The sequence below is a fragment of the Gallus gallus genome, chromosome 2 (genome assembly GCF_016699485.2).
Source record: "Gallus gallus isolate bGalGal1 chromosome 2, bGalGal1.mat.broiler.GRCg7b, whole genome shotgun sequence".
Taxonomy (NCBI): Eukaryota; Metazoa; Chordata; class Aves; order Galliformes; family Phasianidae; genus Gallus; species Gallus gallus.
In genome coordinates this window covers 78918144-78945495 of record NC_052533.1, presented here as the reverse complement: position 1 = coordinate 78945495, position 27352 = coordinate 78918144, and the positions used below count along the sequence as shown (strand labels likewise).

Sequence of the window (27352 nt, the reverse complement as noted above, 5' to 3'; positions counted from 1 at the left end):
CTGGGAAGGAGGAGTGGGTGAATGACTGTGTGGTGCTTATCTGCCTGCTGCGTTAATCCACAACAATTGTACATATACATTAAGAGAAATTATGGTTATTCCCTGGGAAACCTGCTCTAAGTGGCCCTGCTTGAGAAGGGGGGTTGTACAGGATGACCTCCAGAGGTCTTTTACCTTAGAGAATCTATCTTACCAAATTCTCAGAAAATCTGTGGCTAACTTAATTAGTGAATACATTCAGAGAAATTTAGTAATAAGGGAGAGAAAACAAAAGTTGCTGCAAAAGCTTCAATTCATTTTGTGAATTAGACAGGGAACTACATACGTGTAAGGAATGATTTTACATATTACACAGATAGCACAGATGTTGCCTTCCAAAACTAGATTCTTTACCTCGATCTTTGATGAATATATACTTAAGATAAATTATTAGATTGGTTATCTGAGAACAAGTAATGAGAAGTGTTCATTCCCCAAAAAGCAAGTTAATTCAATAATATTTTAACTGTATAAATGTTAATCACTCTGAAAACAAAAAAAAACGTAGATTAAAAATGTGATATATAGGACACAAAACTAAGCTATCTTTGCACAAGTCTGCCAAGCACCACATGCACATGAGGGTCACTCAGGGCTTCTGGGTTCAATTCCATCTTCTGGAATGTAGATGAAGCCATGGTCTCTAAGAAGCAGGGCCTTGGCCTTTTTGGCCATTGAGATCAGTAGATTTAGTTGGCATTGCTCCTTGCAAGGCCACGTGTGGAAGGCTAGGACCGTCTTATTCATTACTATTCTAGATAAAGAAAAATACAGATTTAAAAGAAGGAGCAAGGAGCACCAAGTTTTTCTCTTTCAGCCATGTACCACAGCAATTAGGTGTGCATTCTGCACAGGAGGGGTTGGTTAGCCCTGGCTATGCCACTTTGGTGGTTAGGGGACTTTTATAGGATATGTGGTAGATGGATAAGAATCTAAATATATACCCACAGAGAGCGATAAACTAAAATTATTTTGCTATTTGATAAGTAGGTGACTATGTTAAAAGATACATTCTTTTTTCCTTTTTTTGGCAGCTATGGTATACATGTTGCCTACCAGATTAGGCCTTTAAAACCATGCACCCTTGTGGATATAAGTCTTTGTTGCTCGTTGAACTGCAAAAGAATCCAAACATGAATGTGTTGGCTTTGCAGGTGGCATATCCCCACATATCTGTAGATACTTGGGACAGAAGTCTCACCAGGGATTCAGACAGCAGGCAGGATAGGATTTCACAGCCTTTATTACTCTGCTAAAAAAATCCTTAACTTTATGCACTATCTCCTAAGCTTATTCTTCACTTCTGCTTATTTGTGCTGCACTCAGAATGCTCAGTAGTACCTGCTGAATCTTTCTGTTGGCTCTCCTATTTTCCATGTCTTCTGGGTGATGCCTTGCCTGCTTACTTGCTTTTAATCCCACAAAACCTTTTCTCTAAATCTTGCTCACCTTTTTGTGGTAGATGTCATTTTTCTTCTTTCTTCTGTTTCTACAGATTCTGCTATGGAAAAAAAAAAAAAAAAGTTTGTCAGTACGGATAGATAGGTCTCTTGCTTTTATTTCTGGTGCCTGCTATGAACATAGCACTGGTGATATGGAAATCGGACATGCATTAAAAAATGGTGTGTTTGAAGTCTGTCTGGAAGAAGGATGTGAAAGGGTAGAACACGTTTGCTGAAAGTGAAAGATTCTGAAAACTATTTTTTTTTTACTGAAGTGAGAAATCACTGTTGAGTGTTTGTGAAACTGAGATTTTTCAAAGGGCAGGCATAGTCAGTTATTGACCTTTTTTGACAAAAACAACACAAGAGAGAGCTATGACCTCAAAGCCACCTTCTACCAAAAAATAACTGAAGTTGCAGGGCAGAAATACAGAGTTACTAAAGCTTCCTAGAAGTTCCTGTAACTACTTTAAAAGAGATACGATCAGTATAATTTTACTGAGCTCTTGAACATGTGAGCTAGTTGTGGGAAGTACAAGGCAGCATTTGCTCTAAGTGCCATTAGTATGATCGAATGTGTACAGACCAGATTAGACCTTTGGGAGCAGCTCATGGTCCAAAGACTGATGCTGCTTAAAGACAAAAACAGTTCACTTTTTTTTAAGTGTTTTTTACATTTGCTTTTAGACTAGGAATATAATTTGCCTGCCATTCTTACATACTATAAAACTATACTTTTAAAAGGTAACTTGTGAAGATGGGACTAGATGTCCTCCAGAGGTCCCTTCCAACCTAAAACTGTTCTGTGAAGGTCATATCAGTGATCTGTGAAAGGTTTGCTTTTATCTCTGTGCACCGTTCTCTTCTGTGCCCTGCAGTATTACAGTATTTTGGACATGAGTGGAATGTCATTGTGAGAATTATATCATGTAAATCTCTCCCCTGATTGTCTTGAGCAGTGATCCACAGCAAAATAGCTCATCTGAACTTCTGCTTCAAGAGTACATTAGCAATGGAAATCAAAATTTGTAAATGATTACAAATCAAGGATTTGTAGTATTCTCTTCTAATTTTAGTGTGATCCATCATATATGTTCCAAAACCCAATAAATTCTAAATTATTTTCTTAATTTGCTGTATTTCAGTAGTACAAAAAGATGTGACTACTTTATTTTTGTATCATTTATAATGTTTTCTTTTTCAGGCAGTGGCTTAAATCTGAAGACATTCAAAGAATATCACTTCTTTTCTATAATAAGACTCTGGAAAAAGAAGTAAGTTATTTTCACTGCAAAGTCATGATTGATTCCTTCTCTACCTTATCCTTAGCGAGGCCACTATAACTTACCTTTATAACACAGAGCACCTCCCCATCAGTGAGAAGTGCTTAAACGTTTTCTGCCACATTTGTATTAGAAATGTTTTGAGTATGTTGTCCAATACTGCTTCTCTGTTTGCAGGAGAATTTTTTATAATGTTCAGCAATTCTGAATTTCTTGAAGTTTTCAAAGTCTAATAGAAATGAGAGGAGGTTTGATAATCTTGATTTGCTGATGCTGACCCAAAGGATTCCTACATTAATTACCTACATGCTTGAAAGACATTTATCAAACACCGCTATTCCTGATAGTCCTGCAATAATTTCAGTTCATTTGTTTTCTTCATAAGCACTTGATGCTCACAGTCATTCCAGGGAAGTGATACTGTAAATGTTATTTAAGAAAAACACCTATCTGTATTGGATGCAATTCACTAAATGTTCTTATGAGTAATATACTTAATAAAACATGTTTGAGATGTATGAGCAGATGAAGTAAATTTTATTGTTCACAGTCCTTGCAAAAAAAAAAAAAAAAAAATCAAAATGAAAGTTTCTTCCCAGGAAGTCAGCTGTTTTCTTTTTGTTGTTTTATGGCCTTGTGGCTTGATTATGTTTCAACATACTGACAGAGTTTCAGCAATGAGACTGGGGAGTTGTCTCTTTCCCCACCTCAATAACTATAGGACAGCTGATAGCTGAGAAATTACGGTGTCTTTCAGCAAAGTAAGAGGTAGATCAGACTACAATTGGCTTTATAAATGAGTTAACCTGATAAGAATGTAGTAAGGGAAGCATTACCATGCTATGTTTATGCTGCGCAACAGAGGTAAAAGTGTCATCTGGGTCTCACTTGATGCTCAAAGATGTAATTAATCATTTTTGCATGTACCTTCAGTTCAAAGTATCTGAAATAATTTTCACCTCCTCTCACAACTCAGCAGAATGAAGTTCTTCTAGCAGGCTGCCAAAGGCAAGTTGTATGACCTTGGCAATGCATTATGGTGATAAAAAATTCAAAGCTTGTTATGGCTGTGTAGAGGTGGCATAAGAGAGAAGCAGCAACACCTGGTGTGGTCTCACCCACAGTGTTTAGAGGGTGCACTGAGTGGGAGCACATACAGATTTCAGTGTGGATGTTACTAACTGATTAGTTCTAAAATAGAACTTGAGAGCAAACCATTATACATGCTGTTTGAACAATGAGGGAGTCAGAATTCAGGAGAAAATCAACCAAGTTATTTGGCTGTGTGGATGCTCCCTGTAAGAGCCTAATCTTTTAGACTGGTAAGTGTTATGGTATGACAAAGAACTAATTGTTCTTCTCACGTCTGGCTTTTTAAGGTCTTTGTTCTCTGTCTCTTAATGACTCACTAGTCCAATCTTGGCTTTAAAGAACTCAGTAGGAAGCCTGATTTTGATTTAAGCAGGAACTTTCCACACCCTGCAGGGCCTGAAAGTACTGCAAGGTAATAAAGCAAAAGAATTATTTAACCTAAGGAGTGAGTTGCCTGGCTTTGTTTGGAAATGTCTGGAGAAATGTAAAACGTTGAAAAGAATCTACAAGTGTGTTGGAACTCTCTAAGATTTTAACAGCAACTCAAGGTCCAAAATTGTTGGACAGGACCATTGAGAAATAACAAACATTCAACAGATGGAACAACAAAACTTGCTGCAAGCATACCCATCAAGCATAGTGATATTGGGGCCTCAGAACTCAGTTACGTATGCAGGAAGAATTGCTTTCAATTTGTCACAGAATTAAAAAAAATGCTGTTGGGGTGCTAAACTCAATTTCTGCATATTCATATAAAGTTAAGTGCACCAGTTTCAAAGGAAGAGTTTGGCACTAAACACAAAGACACAGCAATTAGAAAGCACAGCTCATGCACATTTTATTTTACAATATTTGCATGTTGAGAACATAACAATGGAGAAATAATTTTTCATATTTCTTTTAATAAATCAGATCTTGGAACTCTTTACCCTTTTAATAAACTTTGAAAGTGTTACAGTCAGAAAGATTAGTGCACTGGAAAGGCAATGCAGGAGTGGAACAGAAAAAGGACAAGCAGGAAAGGAACCCTCACCTGTCTCTGAGGATCCACGCTTGCAGGGAAAAACTCCACAAGGGAGGAATCTCCAGTCACAGATCCTTCCCCAGTGGCAGTCAGCCCTTAAATGAGGTCTGAGAGGTCAGTTAGGCTCCACCCCTTCTGGTTGCACAGGTGAATTGCCTTCACTTGTGCTCCCAGGGCTGATCTGGTCCTTTCCCTAGGTGATCAATCAGTGGTTCAGGCCATGACTCAACAGTTACCATACAGGTATGCTAAGTAACTTCAATGGACCCAATACATAGGTCATTTCCTTTTGAACACTTAATTGATTTCAGTCTATTATCTATACAATCTAATAATATAATCTAATTGATGTATCAATCTCAACAGAAAATTCTTCTGATAAATATTTCACTGCTTAATTCTTGTGTTTCTGGACAGACTAATTAGAGAATTGTAAATAGTATTTTTTTTACTAATGACAAAGTGGATGGAATCAACTCTCCTAATAACAAGTTTTTTTTATTATCAGTCAATATGGCATTTTAATGGATATGGCATTTTATATGGATAAGGTATTTTATACGGATAAGGCATTGTAATACAGATATTCACTGAAGTAATAATGTAGCATCACTAAATATCAGCATGATAGCTAGCTCTGCTATATGAAAAAAAAATTATACAAATCGTTAGCAGTTTACACTTTGTTGATTCATGTACTCGGGAGTTTCCTGTGTAAATGACATTAACAGTTTCTTATAACTGTTCCAGCCCACTTAGTATTTACTAGTAACTCAAAAAACAGTTTGGGGAATTAATGACTGAGAAAGATTGTATAAGCATAGTCAGCTATTCTTAATGATATACTTTTTTATAATCTACTTTTTTACTTAAAAGTTTTATGATGACAGTACTTTTTAGTTAAATTTTTTATGATGAATTTGGGATAGGCTTGTTCTGAGGAGGAACGAGACCAAACCATTTCTCATGGCTGTCGACTCTGTCCTTTGAATAGTGAAAGGCTTCACTACTATGCCTGATAATCCCTGTCCTTATGTAAGTGGATATGATAATCTATGAACAACAGGAAACTTACTGTTGCTGAAATCAGCATGTGCATGTCTGCATCTTAAAACTGGGATTTCAGATGGATGATATTTTATCTGCTTTGAAATTTGTGTTCATAATATTTGCTCTTTCTTTTTCCAGTACAGAGCAACCACTCTGCCTGCATTTAAGTACTACGTGACTTGCGCCTGTCTCATATTCTTCTGCATTTTTGTTGTGCAGATTCTGGTATTGCCAAAGTAAGTGGTATTTTAATATGTATTCATTCCTATGTTTACTTGCATATTAATGTAAAAAATATATTAGTAAAAGTTGTTTGAAGTGTCAGATTGCAGAGATCAATTAATGGAAAGAAAGTTGAACAAAAATTGAGGATTTTAGCCAGTTTTCAATGTTATACTTGTTTCTAGTTTTAAACGCTGCCATTGCCTGGTGTTCAAATATTATATCAATTCTTCATTGATTTTAGTTTTTGTATTTAAAAATGTGTGATGATGATATGAATCCATATGTGCAAAGAAAAGTAATACAAACTATGAATCTATGAGACTACAATTGCATGTAAAATAAGCCTGAGCTTTGGGCTTTAAAGTGGGATGAAGTGGATTGCAGAATTGAGACTGTGATTAATTAGTGGTATTTAACACATTGCTGTGATAGTACTGCTCTGTTCTACATACAATTAGCATTACTATTTGAAGAATTTCTCTTTCTAAAACTAGGTTAGAAAATATCATCAATTGATGAAATAATTATTGCCATCACAATTGATATATATGAGATGAGAGGAATAATTGTGAGCTAATTTATGTTAATATACCAACCAGAATCAGCTATTCTTTCTGCCTATGCATGTTCTAGAAAGTCCAAGAAAATTGGAAGGTAGTTCCAATAAATAATATTTTACTAGCCTTCTTAAAATGGAATTTTGCTGTTGATTGTTTCCATAATGGACACTTGATGTTTGTTAGTTTGATAGCAGTTGTCTCCAAAGCCAACACTGCATATTCTCTGTGATTCAGTATGCGGTCTTTTTTTCCTGCATAGTGCTTCTGGGAGTAGTTCTTACAACCTCAGATAAGTGACTGCTCTTGTGCTGTAGTACTTGCATTTTAATTCAAAGCCAGAAGGGGTTTTTATTCTGCAGACTTGTTTTATAACATATTAAGCTTTACAGGCTTCTCTTCAGATGTTGCAGCATTATTATTATTATTATTTTTTTTGCAATGGGTTTCCCATTAGTTTCTAATTTACAGACACGGGCTTCAAAAGGTCAGTCTTAGAAGAAAAGAGTTCAGCAGTATCCTCTATATGGTTCACTCTGAATTTAGGTATCATACCAAAAGCAAAACATGAATCTAATTAGTCTCTTCCAATATTATCACTCAGATCTATTTTTATGTTTTTATTTCAGTCACAAAAATGAATTCAGCTTTATTATTTACCATATATGAAGTAAGATGTTAATTTTACTATATGCTTATGAAGTCTATTGAACCAAATGTGTAGCTCATTAAAATGTATCAGACACTTGAAATTAGTGAACACTTGGGAAATATATTCAACTAAGGAAAGTGTTCTCTAACTTGTAAAACCATATGCTGTCTTTCTAGTATCAGAACAAAAGATACAATAGTTTATCCTTTTCATTACGAAAATGTAAATTATACATGGTCCTGTGATAGGACTGCTTGTTAAATTGGAAAAGCAAGAGTATAAAATCACAGAATGTCTACAGTTGGAAGGGACCTCTGGAGATCATTTGGTCCAACTGCTTTGCTCAAGCAGGTTAGAAAAACAGATATTACCAAACGAATGATATTCAGCTCCAAGGGCTCTGTGAATTAATTTAAAATAAGCAAAAATTGAAAAAAGGAAAGCAAGATATCATACAGGCATCTGGAGCTCTGTTGGAAAATCTCAGTGCATGTTTCAAATTTAAAATAAAATAAAATAAAATAAAATAAAATCACTGGTGTACATAAGGGTATTTTTTGAAAGTAAAATTACTTTCACTATATTATAATTTTACCTGAGTTGCTTACTGGTGTGTAGTTATCCAAAAATTCTATAAAAAATCAGGTGCAGACCAATTTTTTTGCTGGATTATTGCACAGGTGTAGATTGGGAAGACGCATGTCTGTGTACCTGTCTATAACTAAGAAGCAGTAATAACAGCAGGAGAAAATGCTAGGCAGTTAGCCATTCTTGTTGGCAGTTTGGTGTTCTGCACTGAAAATAAAGTTCAAACTCCAGTCAAACAGACTCAACTGCTACAGGTGTTATTTCCTCCCAGGAAAAACAAACATGCACACGTGAAGAAAACAGCGTAGATTATGGGTTCGTTTAAAATTCTATCTAGTATTTTCTTCTAAAAAATCTGCGGAATTTTTAAATGGTTATTTAATGAAGAAGGAGAGAAAAAGTTACTCTGTCACTGGGTTTTATGGATTCACTATTAATCTGATTTTGCAGCAGTGCAATATTATTGATTTCTGTGCATGTACACCACCTGCTGCTGTAAAGTAGATTTGGAAATGCTTGAGCGTGAGTAACATCCAGCATGTTGCAAGAATATAAGCAGTTGTCTGCAAGATCGTGAGATGTTTCTTGCAAGGCTGGAGTCATTGATTAACGTGTCATTTTTCCTGTGGTCTAGAAACCGGCTCAACGTTTTCAAAGTAAACTTAAAATAAATCAGTAATTACAAATTAGAGCAGTATCTTGGACTTGAATGTGTCATGATGTCTTTATTGTGCCATTACAATGCAGCAGATCGTTTCCTTGGAACTGGCCTTCAGTGACTTTTAAGTCTTCTTGGCTTATCAGGTGATAGAAATACCTGTGGTAATTCACAAGAATCCTGCCTTCTCTATTTAGTGAAATCGTCAATTAACATGAACTCAATAGTGTTGTTTTTTTTTTTTTTTAAATGCATTCTGCTAAATTGATATAAGTGTGTTTCTATTGACCAGGAGGTACTCTTTGTGCTATTTAGGTAGGGAATTTGATTGGGGCGACATTTAAGATTCATCCCAAGTGTTCTCTCTCTCTGAGGCTGCTGTGTTTAAGAACTTATATCCTTCTGTCCTGAGTCATGCCAAGCTAACAATCATCCATCCTATCCCTGGAAGATGGTTAGGTCTTGATGTGGTATTTCCTTTTAAACACAGGTGAATTTCTTTGCAGAAAAAGGAGGTACTTAAAAACCTCATCTGAAAGCAGATGTGTAAAATTTGAGACATAACAGAAAGAAAAGCACCATTGCTGCCTTTTTTTAATGCTGCATCCAATTGAAAAAACAACAGCTACAAAAAGAACACCCTGAAGTGTAACTATGATACTTGAATTATTTTTCCTTAACAAAGAAACCGCATTCAGTCTGCATAGTCATTGAGTCAATCAGTGGCATTGGTCAAATCAAAAAAGAAATAGCTACTATTAGTTACGAAAAACATCTGAATTCAATATTGTCTTGTATAATTGCTCCATTATGATTTTATCACCTCAAGAATTTAAAATCAATCAGATGTCAATATCCTGGAAAGCTCAGGAAATTTGCTGTGTCTATTCAGGTGCGTGAGCTGTTTTCCTAAAAGTTACGGAAGTGAGAAAGAATACATTCTTTTCTCCACGATTACATTCTTTTCTCAGTACATTTATCTTCATGATGAATCTTTATTTCTCAGTTCATGTGTTACAAACAAGAGATAAGTGTTCATGTGTATTTTTTCTAACTTCATACTGCCTTGTAAAAATTAATTATTCAAAACATATTTGTACTTGATGAAACCAGAAAAATTTGTCCACATTTTATTTTTTTTTAACAATGAATGATGTAGACTTAGGACTGTGTAAAGCCTGGGAAATTCTTGGATTTAATTCCCCCAAATTCAGATTCTGGCCCTCAGTAGATTATTGTTAAGGCTTGTCCTGTCAGCATCCCCAGCAGGTACCGTAACAGAGAACAGACATTCCACAAATGAGGGCACTGGAGAGTAGGAAGAGGCAGGTAAGAAGTTAACAGTCTTTTGGGATCCTGAGTGCTCTTGTGACACAGTAGTTTGCGTGCATCTGTCAGTGCAGTGCATTCAGTGATTCCTTTTTATGACTCTACACAATAAAGGCAAGAATAGTTTACTGTTTTTGTAATGTTCCAGTGAGAAAAAGTAAGTGCTTGTAATGACTTCCCTGTGGTCATTGCCTCAAATGAGGCTTATTTATGCGGGCACTTAATTTTTTGTGTTTTGCCTCCCATTATAGCATCTTCATCCCACTTCTTTCCTTCTAGGAGCAGCATGAAATCATTTCAGCTTAGCTTAACTGAAACAAGAAGTCCTGCTGTTCCCAGAAAATAAGAGGGTGTGGGGAGCAGAAAGCTTGGAACTGTTTTTCCTCTGTACTTGTTGCTCTGGTCTCTAAGATACCCTTTTTCCTTTTACAAAGCTATCATCGGCCCTTTTCTCTTTGCCCCAGTGATCATTCTTGTTCACCTTTCAATGTTATCCTTTGTCCCGTGCCACTCTGATAACATCATCGATCCTTGTCAGTCTGTGTAAAATATCTCCTCAGTCCTTTTGTTCTTGTCTGTTTCCCCATTGTGAAGCACTCTTTGCATAAGCTTTCCTTCCTGTATGTTCATTTTATTTCTCTTGCCCTCAAGGTGTTCTCAGCAACACCTAAATGTCTTCTAAAAGAAACCACTTCAAACTTAACTGATAAGTCTGTCCTTGGGCTGAATCATTTCTTTAGGTGTGCGACTTCATTTTCTGTATCTTCTGCATCTGAGAGAGTGTGGTAATAGTTTCGAATGCAAGAATGGTTATTTGAGTCTTACCAATGAGCACATGTGACTAGGAGTGCTTACGCACATAAAAAACATGCCTGCTAACTGTATTCCTATTCTTCTCCTCTGTTGCTTACTGGATTTTAAATTCCTGAGGGTGGAAACTGTAGTTTCACATATATTGTTATGCAGCTTAACATCTCAGTCTTTATGAGAAATTCTTAGACAACATGTATTCCGAAGCAATAAGGATTCTCAAATAATTTCTAAAAGAAACATCATTTCAAGGTGAACATGGGCTGTGAAATGCCAGTTGTTTGTTTTCATCAGCTGTTCATATCAACCAAAAATTTGTTGAATACTTAGCATATAAAAGGTTCTTTGTGTGACTGGCAGGGAAGCTCATAAATTATTCTCCAAAATGCTCTTAATAGCAGCAATATGGCATCAAATTGGTTTGTGAAAGTTAATGCCTTTTTGTTCTTTCCTGAAAATAGCTCAATGTCTGTAACAATGTCATTAAAACAGATCAAAATATTTTCCAATATTTGTACGTAATCTAAGGAAATTGATCCAAAGAGTTCTACTCCTTCCTTTTTAGTATTGTAGCATCTAATATGTATGTATTTGAATTCAGATGTCATCTCCAAAGAACAAGGATGTAACCTTTTATTAAAAATACCTTTAAATTCTGAATCAGAGGTTTATGGAGGCACTAACTTAAAATATTGTATTACTGAATTAAAATTTAGTAATTAAAAGAAAATTAATAAATGATTAAACACTACTTAAGTTTTGCTAAAATAAGATATTTGCTGGGGCTAAAAGTGGTTGGGAGATCCTTTTAAATTTTGCAAAGGTGTCAAATCAGTGGTTAAAGCTGAAAGCAGACACTCAGGTGAAGGTCTTCATGACCATGTCTGATTTCCTTTCTTAAACAACACACTTGGTCTAGAGCTTCTCATCTCTATTCATTATAAATGTAATTAGGTCTGACTGCATCTTTCCCTAGGCACCCGTGCTAAGTAGCTTTCACATAGCTCCTGGTGGAGCAATTATGCTCTGCTGTGGTGTTCATATAGAGAGATTCCACATTTGCAGAATGCATGCATTCACAGACTGTTTCTGCATCCTTGCTTCTGGTTACTGCGTCCCGATGCTATTTTGGCTAGACTTTCCTATTTAGAGTCCATAAGAAAAGAATCAGTTAGTTTGCTGAGTAAGGATGATTTAGGTCTAGATTATTCAGTTGTGTGTTTATTTGTTAATCTGTTGTTGGTTTTGGATTTTTCTTTTTCATTATTAAAACCTGTTGTTTTTCTTTTCTTCATTGTATTGTCTTCCTTCCTATCATGCTGCCTGTCCTCTGATACTTCAGAACTGGACAACCAGTCAGATTTGGTACAAAATGGAGTCTTCAAAGGTGTTGAATACCTGTGCACTTGGGAAATGAGCTAACAGGCTGTAGCATCAAAAGTGTCACAGATTCCACAGTTTCTAGCTATGAGATACAGAAAACTGGACATCATTCCCCCATACTATTGCTTTTTCTGCCTTCAGGGAGAAGTTATACCACTATAACAAATCTATTTTATAAATTTAGCAGACTCTTCTATTTAGAAAATCATCAACAAAAAAATACAGCATTCAGGTTATTCTTTAACACAGTTTTTAAAGTAAAACAAACGAACAAAAACCCAACCTTGATGCTGTTAATGCAACTCTACCAGTTAAATTATCGGTATGAAAATTACTATCTGTCTGTCATAATAGTTTTGCAAAGTGATAGAGAATACCAATGTAAGTATTCTTTGACAAAAACTTTAAAAAAGAAAAGTATAGTTTTAATGGTGTTATTTTGAAAGCTGTTTTTTTGATATGTGGGAGATTAAAAAAAAATTGGGAAAAATGCCTGCCATTCTAGTAAGAACTGGAATGGTTTTTCTGTGGTTTTGATGTTTAGAGTCACAGCCTACACATGCAAATTTTTGTATCATTATCTGCATTATAAACAAAGAAAGGTTGTGTTACGAAAGTGTACCTGAGAAATTAATATATGTTTTCTTATTTCTTGCAGAACATCTATTCTTGGAATTTCATTTGGGGTCGCGTTTCTCTTGCTCTCTTTCATTTTATTTATCTGCTTTGCTGGACAGCTTTTGGTAGGTATTGAAGGAACCCAATCTAGTAGTTAATAGTTTCTTTTAAATGACATCTCCAGATTTTCCCGAGTCACTCTGCCTTTGCAGAATAACATGCGCCCTGAGGCCTCTGAGCACATGGTTTTGTCCCTGCTGACTTACTGTAAATTGTCCTCATTTATCTGAAAAACAGAAAATGCCACTGCAGTGATTGTCTTTGGCTGCGTTGATACTCTCTTTCCCCCATAAAGATGGATCCTCTGAGAGGTCTGCATTACTGTTTGGTTGGTTGACCTTTCTGAATTTTTTGCTATTGCCCTTGCAGGAGATGACCTTTTTTAAAAAATTCTTTAAACTGGGGCACTGCATATTTGTTTATTTTTAAGTTTAGAGGAAATTTCACAGTAACAATTTGATATATAGAATTTCTGTAGTAAAATACTAATTTTGCTGTTGAGTGGTACATGTGTTGTTGTAATGCCTCTTAGTGAACCTAGTAATGCGCTCTATTTGAGAATCCCAGATTTGTACAAACCTTCAAAATTTACACTTCACAATTTAATTAACACATATTATTGTCCTCCTTTCAGTTATTCTCAAATAGATCCAACATATAAATCCATAAAGAAAGAATATTTCAGAATTTGTGATAAAGTAAATGCAATTTGAATTTGGCATGTAATCTAGAATAATCCTATGCCTATATTTGTTTATGTTCCCTATTTACTTATTATTTAAGCTCATTTTATATCTTATTTGAAACTATTCTTATTATGTCAAGTAAGTAACTTACTACATCACAACAGAAAATCTTTTCACTCATGTTCCAAAATTATTTTTTTATCATTTTGAAACCAAGCACACAATTACTTTCCCAAGCCTCAGACATGTGAGTCAAAATGAAATCCAGTTTCTGTTTTGTGTCCAATTATTGACTGCAGCTGAAGAGCAGTACACTAAGCTGGCATACCGGGTCTTAAATTAGGAACGCTGTGGGGTTGTTCTGTCTGGAGAAGAGAAATCTCGGAGGCAATCTTATCCATCTGTCTAAATACCTGATGGCAGGGAGTGAAGATGAAGGAGCCAGGCTCTTTTCAGTCATGCCCACTGGCAGGGTAAGAGGCAGTGCGCACAAATTAAAGCATGTCAAAATTCATTTGACCACTAGAATAAACTTTCCTGTGGTGAGGGTCATCAGATACTGGAATGGGGGAAACATAATGTGTTGTGCCACTGGTTCTGTCATTGTGATCTATGTCAACAGAGACAAGAAAATGAAAGATTCAGCTTTTCACTCTCCCGTTAATTAGAGGGATATGCATTGCTGCTATCTCTGAAGGCTCTGGTGCAGTTAATCCTCACTTCTTTACCACCTTTGCATTTTTCACAATTTCCCATGAGAAAAAGCTGAAAGAACTTTCATATAAAGAAGTGAAGCATGCACATGGGAAAGGCAATTAAGTCATTACATAGTAAAACAATAAGGAGAGGTGGTCTGGCTGTGGAACCGAAAGCAAGAATGTGAGATTTTTTAATTTCTCCTTCTTCTTCTTGTAAATAACCAGGATACGTTTCTTAAGAAAATGTAATTACTCTGCATTCCAGTTGCCTTTCCAATAAGGTAGGGCATTAATCTGAAGCATAATGAAACAATATTTTCAAATGTTTTTAAATCCTTGGAGTGACCTCCCAGAGGTATTGGTATTACTTAATTGCAAAAATTAGTTCTCACGTAATGTCATGCTTGATTGTTATTTGTTATTGGCATAAGAGGAAAACATGGAGTCAGGGTGATGCTGTTGAATAATGAAATGAAAAAGAAAATATACTTCAAGGAAAAGCCAGTCTTTTCTGCATAAAATAAAAAGGTGCCAGTGAACTGGTATCAAAGACGTAAACACTCATGGGGAATTTGATTTATAATGTAGCTTAGGAGGAATACAAATATATTTCTTCTGCTTTTAAATGGATGGCTATGCAAGTTTCTCAAGTCGGAGTTGAGGAGTTGTGCCACTTGAATAATACCTAGCACCTAATTTTTATGTTATTTTTTACCTGTGTCTCAAACAATTCTCAGAAATTGAGACCTATTACTGCATTTCTGTTGACTTGTGAGATGCCATGTTGTAACCTAAACAAGTTGAAGAGGAATTATTTATGTTTGTCTTTATGAGTTCAGCTGCCCTAATGCAGCAGCTATGTTAAGAAGCCTTTCAACAAGTAAGTTACTACTGTAATTGCTGCAGCATTGTCTTTCCTTCACTAGAATAGACATAGTTGCACATTCACCATGGGTGAATGGGTGAGAGGCAGAAACTACCAAGAAGAGTTAATAGGTTTATCTTTTTCCTGTCCTCTTCGTAAATTCTTGTATTGTATGTCAAAAATCTAAGTACTGTTTTGCACCTTTAACCACAGTCACAAGCTATGTTATACTTCAGTTACATATTTGTTGCAGTATCTGACCCATAACTGCAAATGCTTTATTTTTAGAATAAAAAGCCTGAAATTGTCAATCCAACAAGTATCAATATGTGAGCTTCAACATTATATTGCAAGTGTTTAGAGAAGTCAAGCTTTATCATCCTAATCCTGATTGTTTCTTGTTTTGTTTTGTTTTGGTTTTTTTCCCATTTCTTTTTCTTAAGGAGTGCATTTTGGATTTCCTTCCAGAATGCATGTACTTAATGGTAGATACGTTTGTTTACACACACCTGCATATAATTACAGAGTTTAGAATTGCCAAATATATCTCTTTCTAAAGATTCACAAAAAAGAACAGGTTTTGATCCTCACTGTGACCAAAGGGCTGTGATGAGAGAGCTCTGGATAAGGGTGAGGCACCTACCTACCTCACCTCCTTGCAAGACTGGGGAAAAAATAGGATGGAACAACTTGTGGATCAAGATAAGGTCATGGAGATCTCTTACCACTTGTTATCATTGACGAAACAGACTTGACTTGGGAAAATTCCTCCCAAAAACATCTTCCTTCTTCCAAACAGCATGAGCAGACATAGAAGGTGGCCAGTAAGCAGTGTTTTCTCTCTGCTTCTCCTTCCCTTCACGCTTTCCCACTGCCCTGATGTAGAATCTCCATAGACCACCATTACTTCAAGAAATACTCACCTGCTTTGATGGTGTCCTCCATGGGTTGCAGTGTGAATACCTGCTCCACCATGGAGCACCTCCTCCTCCTCCAACCTTGGCGATCACTTTGCTGTTTTTTTCCCTTATTTTCTTCCATCTCTCTCTCTGTTTCTTATCCTTTCTTACCCTTTCTTACATACCTTTTCCCAGAAGTGCCCTCGCATGAACCCATCTACTACCATCTTGATAGCTGCACCTGGTCCAGGAACTTAGAGCAGTAGTCAAATATTTACAAGGCTGTTACAGGATTCCATAGTGCTGGCAAAACCAGCAAAATCTAAGTTCAAACTGGGACATGTGGCTTTTACTACATTATAATCTTGTCTCAATATTTGACACTTCACCCTCTCAGTCTCTATGGATTATAAATGGCTGTCATAACTGCAGAGTAAGGCAGGCAAAAATCAACCTTGAACAAGCTTGTCTGTTTGATTTTAATTTCCTAGGTAAATGAAAAAAAATGCAGGCTGTTCTGTTAAAATTACCAGCTCTTCCAGAATTTAATTACAGTACTGTAAGAAGATGTTTGTGCCCACTTTTTCACTTTGCGTTTATTATTTGTTGATTTTACTGCTCAGCTGCACTGCAGCACAATCCAGCTCAATCTGTTACACAGTGATAATAGTGGTGATTAAATAAGAATAGAAATGTTTCCATCAAACAATGTGGTACAGTGGTAGCAGAAATAATAAGGTTACAGACTTGCAGATCATATCTTTTATGCATATAAGCCAATATCAATCTCAGGCAAACAGACTGAGTGCAGGAATGTCTGAGAATTCTCATAGAAACACTTACTCATCCACAGACATTAGATCTTCATAAATCTCAGCTAAAATTGTCCTGAAATATATCCTGAAACATGTCTTTTACATGCTAATTACTTATTTGAGGCTATGCACATTTCCTCTTCCTTTTGCTTTTCCTTTTCTTTTCCCCTTTCCCTTCTGCTTTTCTTTTCCTCTTCTCCTTTTCCATTTTCTTTTCACTTTTCCCCCTTTGCTCTTCCTCTTCCTTTTCCTTTTTTCCCCCTTCTCTTTTTTTCCTCCTTTTCTCCTTCTCTTCCTCCTTCTTTCTTCTCTTTCATTTCTTTTTTTCTTTATTTTTATTTCTGATAATCAGCACATTGAGAGTTGAATCTCTTAAGGTTATGAACAATTTTCATCTTAACGGTCTATTTTGGTATGTATTTTCATAGTTGAAATGTAGAATATACATTTGTATTAGTTTTGAAGGTTTATGCAACTGAACCATAGAATTAGCATAACTCAATGCCAACAAGCAAATATCAGAAAATAATTGGTTCCACAGTTAAGAAAAAGGATCAGATTTGAGGTCAAAGGAGCATTTTAAAATGTACAGCCAGTATGTGAGCAGCTGTGTCCCTGCTAGAGGAGAACGTGTTATTTATTAGCTGCATTACCACACCACCATATAAAGAGTGAGACACAATCTTTCTTTGTGAGTGGGGATCTGTATTTTACTCCAAAGCAATTGGCATTGGTACTTAACAGTCAGAAAGACTGTGTACACAAGATATTTACAAGATTTTTTATTCCTGACATCAAGGACAGGATTATCAGTACAAGCACCACTTGGAAATTATTTCCTCAAATTATTTTCTTCAGAGGTAAGATCTTACCTCTGAAGTGAATGTTTCTCTTATGCAGATAGAAATGAAAGATCAAGGTCTTTCAGTTTCACTGCTCAATAGTAGTCTTCTTGTAAATTAAGGTTAAAGAAAGTGGTGAGGGAAGACAGGGAGAACTCAGAGAATCGCTTTGGGAGCTGCAGCAAGATCCAGCAGAGGCTCTGCAATGGCAAGTTTATCATCGTTAAGTAAGCTACTATGTTCAGACTTCTCAGGGAAATACCCTGCCCACCAAAACCAGGGAAACTGAACAGGGCTACGTTCTATCCTTATAATGATAGATGAGCCACCAGTGTGATGCTGGAAGAGAAAGACAGGACTTGATTTGCTGCAATGCTTTATGGTTCCAAGATTTTATGTTTCCAGGACCATACATTCCCAGTGCATCTTTACTAGCTAGGAAGTTTGTACTAGTTACCTGTGCTTTGTGTGAGTAGTTCAGAGTGTAGAGAGCTAATTGCTGGAGGACCTAGTGCCACAATGAATGTGTTATGCTGTCAGTGACAGCCTGGTCAATGACCCCAGTGTTCCATGGCCCCAACACTCCAAACTAACTTGCTTTAAGCACGCTTACAGTGTCCATCAGTGCTTATTGGAAGGCTCCCAAGAGTGGATGCAAGATACCGCACCAAAGAAGAACCAGTTATACACACCGAAGAAGTAGTGTTAATTAGAATTACAGAGTCATAAAATCATTAGGTTTGGAAAAGATCTCTAAGATCATCTAGTCCACGTGACAACCCATCACCACCATGCCCACTGAGTCACATCCTTCAATGTCACATCTACAGGTTTCTTGAACACCTCCAGGGACGATGATTCCACCACCTCCCTAGGCAGCCTGTTTCAGTATCTCACCATTCTTTCTGAGAAGAAATTATTCCTCATACCCAACCTGAACCTCCCCAGGTGCAACTTGAGGCTCTTCCCTCTTGTCCTCTCACTCTTTACCCATGAGAGTATGCCAACCCCCACTTCACCACAACCTCCTTTCAGAGAGTTGTAGAGAGCGATAAGGTCTCCCCTGCACCTCCTTTTCTCCAGAAAAGTGTGTACTCTGTATGTCCAGGAATGTGCAAGTGCTGTGAAGCCAAGGAGAGCATTTCTGAGCCTCATCATAAGAATACTTCAGGGTTTCCAGTCAGTCTCTAAATAATATTTCTACTTCTAAACTGTGCAGTGACAGATTCATAATAAAATAACGCAGAAAATAGAATGTGGCATTCAGAACTCCTTCCTTTAGCTCAGTGCCTTAGGCGCTGCATTTAAAAAGTCATTCAGATCTGCTCTTTCTCAAAGCCAATGGCTCTTTAAATATTTCATGTGCAGCAGAAAAGCTTTGACAAGAAAGATTAAAAATGTCTTACCTTAAAATAGCATATAGTACAGTGATTATACATTTTCTTGAATGAGGAAAGTACCACAGGAGGGACTGGCACTGAACTCCCAGAGCCTAGAGGTATATTTATATGGCTCAGTGCAGTGTTCTTTCCTTTGGACATCATAACTGAATTGAAGCTCACAACCATTTTATTGTGATCTTTTGTGAAGGATAATAAACACCGCGAAGAATGGTAAAATTAAAATGCAATACTGACTTGAGTTTTTCCTGTTAATTCTTTATTCATTATTCTAGCTTTAGTAAAAACAGTTATGTCCAATATAAGTTGAATTGACTCTTTGCTTGCATATGTTTTGTAGGAGTTTAAACTCCTGGCTTAGGTTTACAAACTGTACAACAGAATTCAGAAGTTTGGTAGTACAGTAGTCATTTTAAAAGTATTATAATCAACAAAAGGATCATTAGAAAGTACCTAAAGCATAAGCTTGTGTCTCTGTCAAAAATCAGCCCTCCCTAATCTTAGGTTAGTGCCTTCCCTGTCAGCCACTCAGCCTGTTCCTTGGAATTAAACTTTTGGCTCTTCAAGTCTGAGTAAAAAGAATTCTGTGGAAAAAAAAAAACAAACTCCAAATCTGAGGGCTTTTTGTTTCTCTTTATTTCATTTTTTGTAGCATCAGTGTTAATAAAATGTTAAGTTGTGTTTGAATGCAGAATGGAAAGATCAATGACAGAACTACAGAGGATATGATTCATTGGCGTTGTGTAAACAAGAGGTCTGCAGTCAAACGTTCCAACTTCTGCTAGCATGTGAGAGGGAAGTGTGACAGCTCTTGTGACACTGTCTTTCATCTGCAACACAGCTGTCACAGTTAATTCTCACACCAATTCTTTGCTCTCCCTCAGAGAGACAGCGTTCAATTTATTAAACACTAAAGCAGGTTTTTGTGTGTGAAAATACAGCACAGGATATGTTGTAATAAGTTGAATATTCAAAATAAGTTATTAGTCACAATCATGCTGAGCTGATCTGATATCTGTCATATCAGATTTAAGACATTCAGATGAAAAGGTAATATGTTAGTCACCTTTTACACTACGAATGCCTATTATTTCTACCTAGGGAATTGTAAACACTGAACCATGTTCTGCCAGCACTGCTTAGAATAAAAGCAATAGGTAATGCTACTGACATATGTTTTGCTCTTCTTGCATGCTTTCTAGAAATGATTGCTTTCTATCATCTTATTCTCCATTTTCTCATGAAATATGCAAATGAGGTGTAAGATTTACAAAAGAAGTGTTGGATGTAAGGCCAGAATCAGTAAAATAAATTTGCATAGTTCTGCCAGTACTGTTATGGATCTGAATTTAATGATCGCCGCCCCCCAGCTGCAGTTCTGCTGCCAGCAGTTGTTCCCTGAACTTTCTGTAGGGCCAAACTGTACCAGACGTGGGCTGGATTTAAATTGCTCACATTAGAAGGGAAATGAAGTTCAGCACATTTGCAAACTCATATACAGAATTACTGATCAACAGCGTTTTCTTTCGTATTTTCCAAGGAAATTTTTCTCAATGGTTTAAAATTGTGGATTGGAACGAGGATTTTGTCATAGATTTTCCTTTCACTTGTCTCACTGGTTTCGCCTCTGTAGGCTGCTCTCTCTGTTATTCTAGAGACCTGCCATCTGCTTAACAGACCAGGTGGGCATGACAGATTTACCAAAGAGTGGTCCTTCCCCTCCAGAACTCAAAAGCTGTGTTTTAAACAGCCTCATAGGAAATGTTTCACCGAGTTCTTTTTGGTGCACATCTCATGTACAGGAGGAAAAAACTATCTACAGTCTTCATTTTTAAGTTGCAGTCTAACAGCACTCACATTTTTCTTCAGGTCACACCCAGAAATACCTGTAATTCTAGCAGTAACAGCTAGAACAATGGAATCTCTTGATTGATAATCATACTGGCTGAATGATAAATGTTTACCTGAAACTTTTTATTTCCCTTGTACTTCTCAAAGTGATAAATTTGCTCAGTGAATGTAAAAACTTCCTCTTTTTTTTTTTAATGGAAGTAGGAAATCAGTCCAATTTATTCCTCCTTCCTAAAGTACATAAGCAAGATGAGCGATTTTGATCAGAAATCTTGTAAACCATGGAAATTCCGAATTACTGCATGAAATTTTGGTACAGAAGTCTGTTCAAGAGTGTACAAATATATGGCAAGCAATTAAACAATTGTCATGAATAAATGCAAATCTCAGCAAAGCTAAATGATCTCAGCAATTCTATACCGTATTTTTTTCAATGACTTTCTTTTAAAAATGAAAAAAGGTAAACTGTAGTAGTTAGAAACATTGATGTTAAAGGAGGAAAGTCAGAGAAGTGTCCATCAGTTGACATCTATGTAGGGGGAAAAAAAATCAACAAAACAAACCAGAAAACTTATTTTGAGAACAGTGTCTGTTCTCAGCACAAACTTTCACATTCAATGAAACAGTGACTAGGTGAAGTTCTGTTACTTGCAGCATTCAAGGCATTGGACTAGATTATTGCAGCTCAGGGTTCATGTATTTAGATATTGGTATTCCTGTGTGAAGCTGAATTTTATCTTCGGAATTAACATAACACAAGTGGTTCAGCTGTGCAAAGGAACCCATCCATTTATTTTGCTTAGCCTTAGAAAATCGTGAAGTCATCTTTCTGTGGCATTTTTTGCATCTGATAATGAGACATCTTTTCAAGTACTGAAACAGAAAATAATATCTGCTGGAGCATGTTGAAAATAAAGAACTCTGGGAGCCAGGGCATTCTACCTCCTCCTCTGGACCCCAGTGCTGTGGAATTAAAGTCCCAGGGGTACCTTCTGTCCTGCTCCTATAAATGGGAGCTTGTCAGTACCATGCTGCAGGTCCACACAGTAGTGAAGTTGAGCATACTGGCATATCTGGTACACACAGAACCAACCAGAGATCACAGAATTACAGAATTGTAGGGGCCAGAAGGGACCTCTACAGATCATCAAGTCCAGCCCCTCTGCAAAGCAGGCCCCCGACAGCAGGCTACAAAGATGCACAGATAGATCAGTTCTTTCAGCAACACCCACATAAAATCGTGCTGCTCTCACGTATGAACAACATATGAACAGGTCTAGTTTTTCCTCTCTGATCAAAACTGAGGTTTTCCAGTGGAAGATACACATGCTTTGACTGTTAGCATCCACAAGCACACTAATGGTAATGGATCACTTCGTATGGACTTTTAAGTCAATGCAATACCCATGCCCAAGTTCTGTCCCCCTTATGTAGTCACTGCCTCAAACCTTGGTCTGTCCAGATGGTGATCTACTCACCAGCCAGTGCAACTTGAAGATTGCTATCATTCAGACACATTTTTCCCACTTCTTTCCACCCATTCTTGAGATTCAGATTACTGTTTTGACCTTCCTCAAATTGACCTAGTTCACTCCAAATCTGTTTTATCTAGAGCACAAAACTCCTTGCCATAATAGGAAATAATATTTAAGGGATTGCTAGATACACAGTGGGCTTTGCAAAATAGTGTGTAATCAAAAAGGAAATATTTATGTGCAGTATGGCAAAGACCTTCATGTAAACTATATTATACATGTTGAGTAACTGTGTAATTTAAAGTGATGTCCGTATCTATTGAGCCTGAGCTAACTGATAAATGCTATACATGGAAGTTCTGCCTTTGGTTGTTTTTATTGCGTGAGTTCTTGACTCAGAGATGTTCTGTGCCTGTAACCTTGTCAATTGCTGTGGCTCCTTTTGGTCAAAGTTTGGAATTAAAAAAATATGTAAAGTCATCTTTGATAGCATTAAGCAAGTGGAGAAAATTAGTTGATAAAAAGCAATTACTTCTGTGGGGCTGTCATGTTTCTTAACTTTTCACTAGTTTTTTTTTTTACAGAAGTGTCAGTATAGCAGAACTTGGCATTTGGAAAGAGCACAAGGTATTTAGGCAGCCTGATCTCCTCATTGCTAAAGTTTACAGGAAATTAATAGTTGGATGTGCCACAAATTGTTATTTTGTGTGAGCACCTTTTGCCTCTGAGCACTATGGGTATATGAATGGAGATTGGTATTCTTGGAAGCAAGTTAAATGAGCCTGAAATTTTTGCTGTTTCTTTTTACCACTATATAAGCAATATTTTCTGCTCAATAAATACTCTTTCTGTCAAATCATAAGATCAATTTTGTATGAAGTAGTTGTTTTCCTGATATTTTTATTTAAGGTTGTTTTTATTTTTTTTATTTCTGCTGAGGTACCTTTGCCTTTAAATGAATTATCAAACAATTCTCAAAATAAATGAAATAACCAGAAACCTTTCTTTTCAGTAGACTGTTAAGGATATATTTAAGGCTTTAATCCTACCAGAGGAGCCCTCTGTCTCTGCATCAAGGGCTTTACAAGAGTCATTATTGAAATGTTGAAGTTTCAACTGAACTGAAGTTCAGTTTTTGCTTGGTTTTATTGATAATAGAGCTGATGATGATGCTGTCAACAGAATTGACATTAGGGCAGTTACTGCAAGTAAATTTATGTTTATTGTCATGTATAATCTTGATCTGTGAAAGTTATGAGAATATAATAGTTGAACGCTTCTCTATAACGTATCAAGAGGAATGCTACCCATAATCTTAAGCCTTTCTAATTCTACTCGTTTATAGTAATTAAATACACTAAAGCTGTATTTGTTTTATTTTTTTTTAACTTACTGCACTCAGCAATGTAGCAAGAAAGCATCAGCTTCACTGTTGTGGATCCTGAAATCATCTGGAATTATTGCAAACCGTCCTTGGCCACGGATCACTCTCACACTGACAACCACTGCTATAATATTAACTATGGCTGTGTTCAACATGGTAAGTGAAAAAGGAGTGGTTTTTCTTTTTTGTTTAAGATCTTTTTGCTTGCTTGGAGTTTGTTTAGATAATATTTCAGATTTATCTCTCATGGCTATCCTGGATGAAAATGATTCCCAGCCAGAAACATAAAGCAGAGCAACAGAAAGCATGCTGTATAACAAGGAATATAAGAAATAGAAGATAGTTTGTATTGTTCATCCTTTACTCATCTGTGCATTGCTTTGAGGAACAGAGTAGTGCTCAAAGAGTGCAGTATCTTCTCACAGGATGTGTGGAAGACTTTGTGCAAAGGGAGCTGAGTTTTGTTCTGGTGTGTGATGCTCCTCTTAATGATCACTAAACGATCATAATTTATACATCACTGATTTTCATGTGCTTGTCTTTTTTTTTTTTAATTTGAAAAAGGAAAAGAAAAAGTTACATCAATAACTTCAAAAGTGCTGAACTAGAATTTTGCTAGAACTTAAGAACTTTCCTGTAATTTAGGCTTTTCAACTTGTTCATTTCTCATAATAGAGAAAATTCTACTATTCTTTCATAACTGTGGCAAATAAGAAGTAAATCTGTCATTACTCTGTATAAAGCTGGAATCTTAATAACCTCATTTATAATGAAGTATGTGTTGTGAAACGGCATGAACATTATATGAGATCAAAAAGTGCGACTTGTTTTTGCCCCATGGGCTGAGCCTACTGTTCATACAAAATCAGGAATTTGTTCCATATCAGTTTTGCATTTGAAAAATGGGAACTGTAATACTTATTTAGGTACTGTTTACAAACATCACTGCGTGAGTCTTATTCGCATTTCAGATCAATGAGATTTGCACTTCAGCGCTTTTGAAATTACAACTCCAGCACTTTCTTGAGTTGCTGATGTACTTGAGGTTCATAAGGAACTTAAAGATTGATATCACCTACTCTTTATATATTTTTTTCTCATAACATTGCAGGGGGCACTAAGTAAGAACTAAACCTGTCAGAGTGAAGCAATGATGTAGTGTGGTCTTTCAAGTGTGAACGTTTGATATCTAGGTTAAATTCTTATCTCAGTTTTTTCTATGTTCTTGTTTTTGTTGGCTTTCTTTTCAGTAGGTATTCTTCTTTCTTAGAGAGGAGACAGGTTCAATTTCACGTTCAGGAATTTAAAATGCAGCTAATTTTATTTCATATTTATTGTTTGCAGAGAAATACACAAAGAAATTGTAACTGAAACTCTTTTTAGCCATGAAGGCAGTTAGGAATGGGAAAAATGGTTCCAAAAAGTTACTGATTTGCTATCACTTCTTGTCCTCATCTCAGGACTATGTATATTTATGAATGATAAAATTTATCCAAGCAAATGTTACTGGGCATAACACATAGACTGGCTTGTAGCATGGAAGTCAGGTTAGACTGTTTCTCCTGTTTTGAACTAAATGAGAGAAATGAGAAGAAAGAAATTAGACAACCTACTTGAGGGTAAAGTATACTTTGTGTTAGAGGGCGTGCAAGCATATGGTTTTTTTTTTTCAGTTAGTGAGTGTAAAAGAGGATAGAGTCAGCAACTGTCTTCTCCTTAGGCTGAAGTTCTACTGTTGTGAGCAGTCCACATAAAATCTGGCATTCAACTAGTAGAAAACATTCTTAGCAAAAAAGCAGTTGTTCACTACATCATTTTTAGAAAAAAAAAAAAGGTTTTAATTTCATTGGTTCAGGTCCATTTTTATGTGGACTGAATGTTATAGTAAAGCATAATATGCCGCATTTTAAAGTCTCTGTGCCTTATCAGTAATGACGGCACTATTACAAATAATCGTGTCCCATGGTATTCATAAGATGATAATTTTAAGTACAATTCCCATCTTGAAACTAAACCTTAATAGTTTGACTAGTGAAAAATGATTTTAAATGTGATTGTGAAATTTGCATTTCCTCAATATTAATAGCAAATTGTGGGAGAGACTCTCAAGTATCATTATTATATCTCCAAGCAACATGTACTTAATAGCAGAGTCGATTAACTGCATTTATTTCCATGAACTCTTTCAGTAGGAAAAGGCAAAATGTAGCCATTAAGATTTAATGGAGTTAAAAAGTGTCTAACCATCCCACACCTAATAAATCATGATTAATACCAAAATGTCAAATAAAGCTCAGTCTTTTTGGTCAGGGGGCATTAGAATAGAGTGAGGGTGCAGTTTTAGTTTAAGTGAGCTGTTTCAGCAGACATCTGAATCTAGTCTTAATGTTTGAGAGGCATATTACAGTCATGATCAGTGAAGTTAAAAAACAGCTAATTGACATGAAGTATCAACTATCTCTTAACTGAAGGGAGGGTGTGACTAATGCTGTTTCCATTGAGTGTTAAATCTGGGGTCACGAAGAGAGTAGTGGCTGAAGAAGACTTTTTTTGTAGTGTTGATCTGCATTGCAGAAATATGAGAAAATGTATTGCAGGGAACAACCCAGACATCTCAGCAACAGTAGGACTGCGTGGCTGCAATGGGATAATTTGTGGAAGCTGCATGCGTGGTTGTCTGCAATGTATGAAAAAGGTTGTGCATCATCACCCTCTTGCATTCATGTCATCTGGGGGAACATGGGTTGATGAAAGTGTGAAAGAGCCATGTAAGAGCATTTTGTTTCAGCGACTTTGCATCAAATGTATGAATAATTCTTGGCAGAGCAACAGGATCATAGAGCTGTACTGTCCCAGGAAGGTGCCCTAACTAGCAGCTTAAAATTTAGGAAGTTGCTTGCTTTTTCTGTCTTTCATCTGGTAAATTTTGAAGTACTGGAGTATTTTCTCAGGAAAAAAAAAAAAAAAAAAAAGGAAGTCTGACAGGTTTGATGTTTTTGCTCCATTGTTTAATGTACTTCAGTGAGCACACGAACAAGCATTAGCCTTGCGGTTTTTCCTCTACTGGTGGCTGATATCCAATGTTTGAACAGTGATAAGTTCTTGAGAAAACTTGTTTCCATTTTCATATTAGAAAGTTGTTTTCTTGAGTATACTTTCCTTTTAGAGTAGCTAACTCTGTTGATAGAGTTGCTGACCTTGCTCAGTGCTTTATTTTTAACAAACAAGCTCTTCTGAAAGATGCATTCTAATTATATGTCTCTACAGTGCCTAGCACATTAGATACCCTATTTTGGAGGGTACCTAATGTATTTATTTAAAGAAGAATAAACAGACACTGCCTGGAGCTTGACCTAGCCTTGGAGCTGGGAGGAGGAAAGGTAATGTCCAGCTAGAGTCATCTCATTGAAACTTTACGTGCAGGGCACCATCACAAATATATTCTACATTATAGACAGAATTTAAGAAACTAAGCCATGCTGTCACAAATTTTGCTCACAGTCCAGCACAGAACTGATAGGAGTGAACATCGCTCCACACCTGTCAAAGCCCATGATGGCATATGAGTGTAAAGGCCCAGCAGGTTCCTTGTCTCTCTGTGGAATGCTCATAGACCCTTTGAAGAGG

General features: G+C 36.4%; 1 protein-coding gene across 4 annotated transcripts in view; it reads left to right on the top strand.

Annotated features, from left to right (window-relative positions):
* The window catches only part of ADCY2 (adenylate cyclase 2), a 221309-nt gene that overhangs the window by 144353 nt on the left and 49604 nt on the right, over positions 1–27352 (top strand). For all 4 annotated transcript variants that reach the window (XR_006937251.1, XM_015282305.4, XM_015282304.4 and 1 more), the window contains 4 exons: positions 2686–2755; positions 6069–6166; positions 12791–12875; positions 23744–23881. Coding sequence is in view for 3 of the 4 variants with exons in the window: in XM_015282305.4 (XP_015137791.1) it covers positions 2686–2755; positions 6069–6166; positions 12791–12875; positions 23744–23881 (391 nt within the window). In the remaining variant the exon portion in view is untranslated. The remainder of the gene's footprint in view (positions 1–2685; positions 2756–6068; positions 6167–12790; positions 12876–23743; positions 23882–27352) is intronic.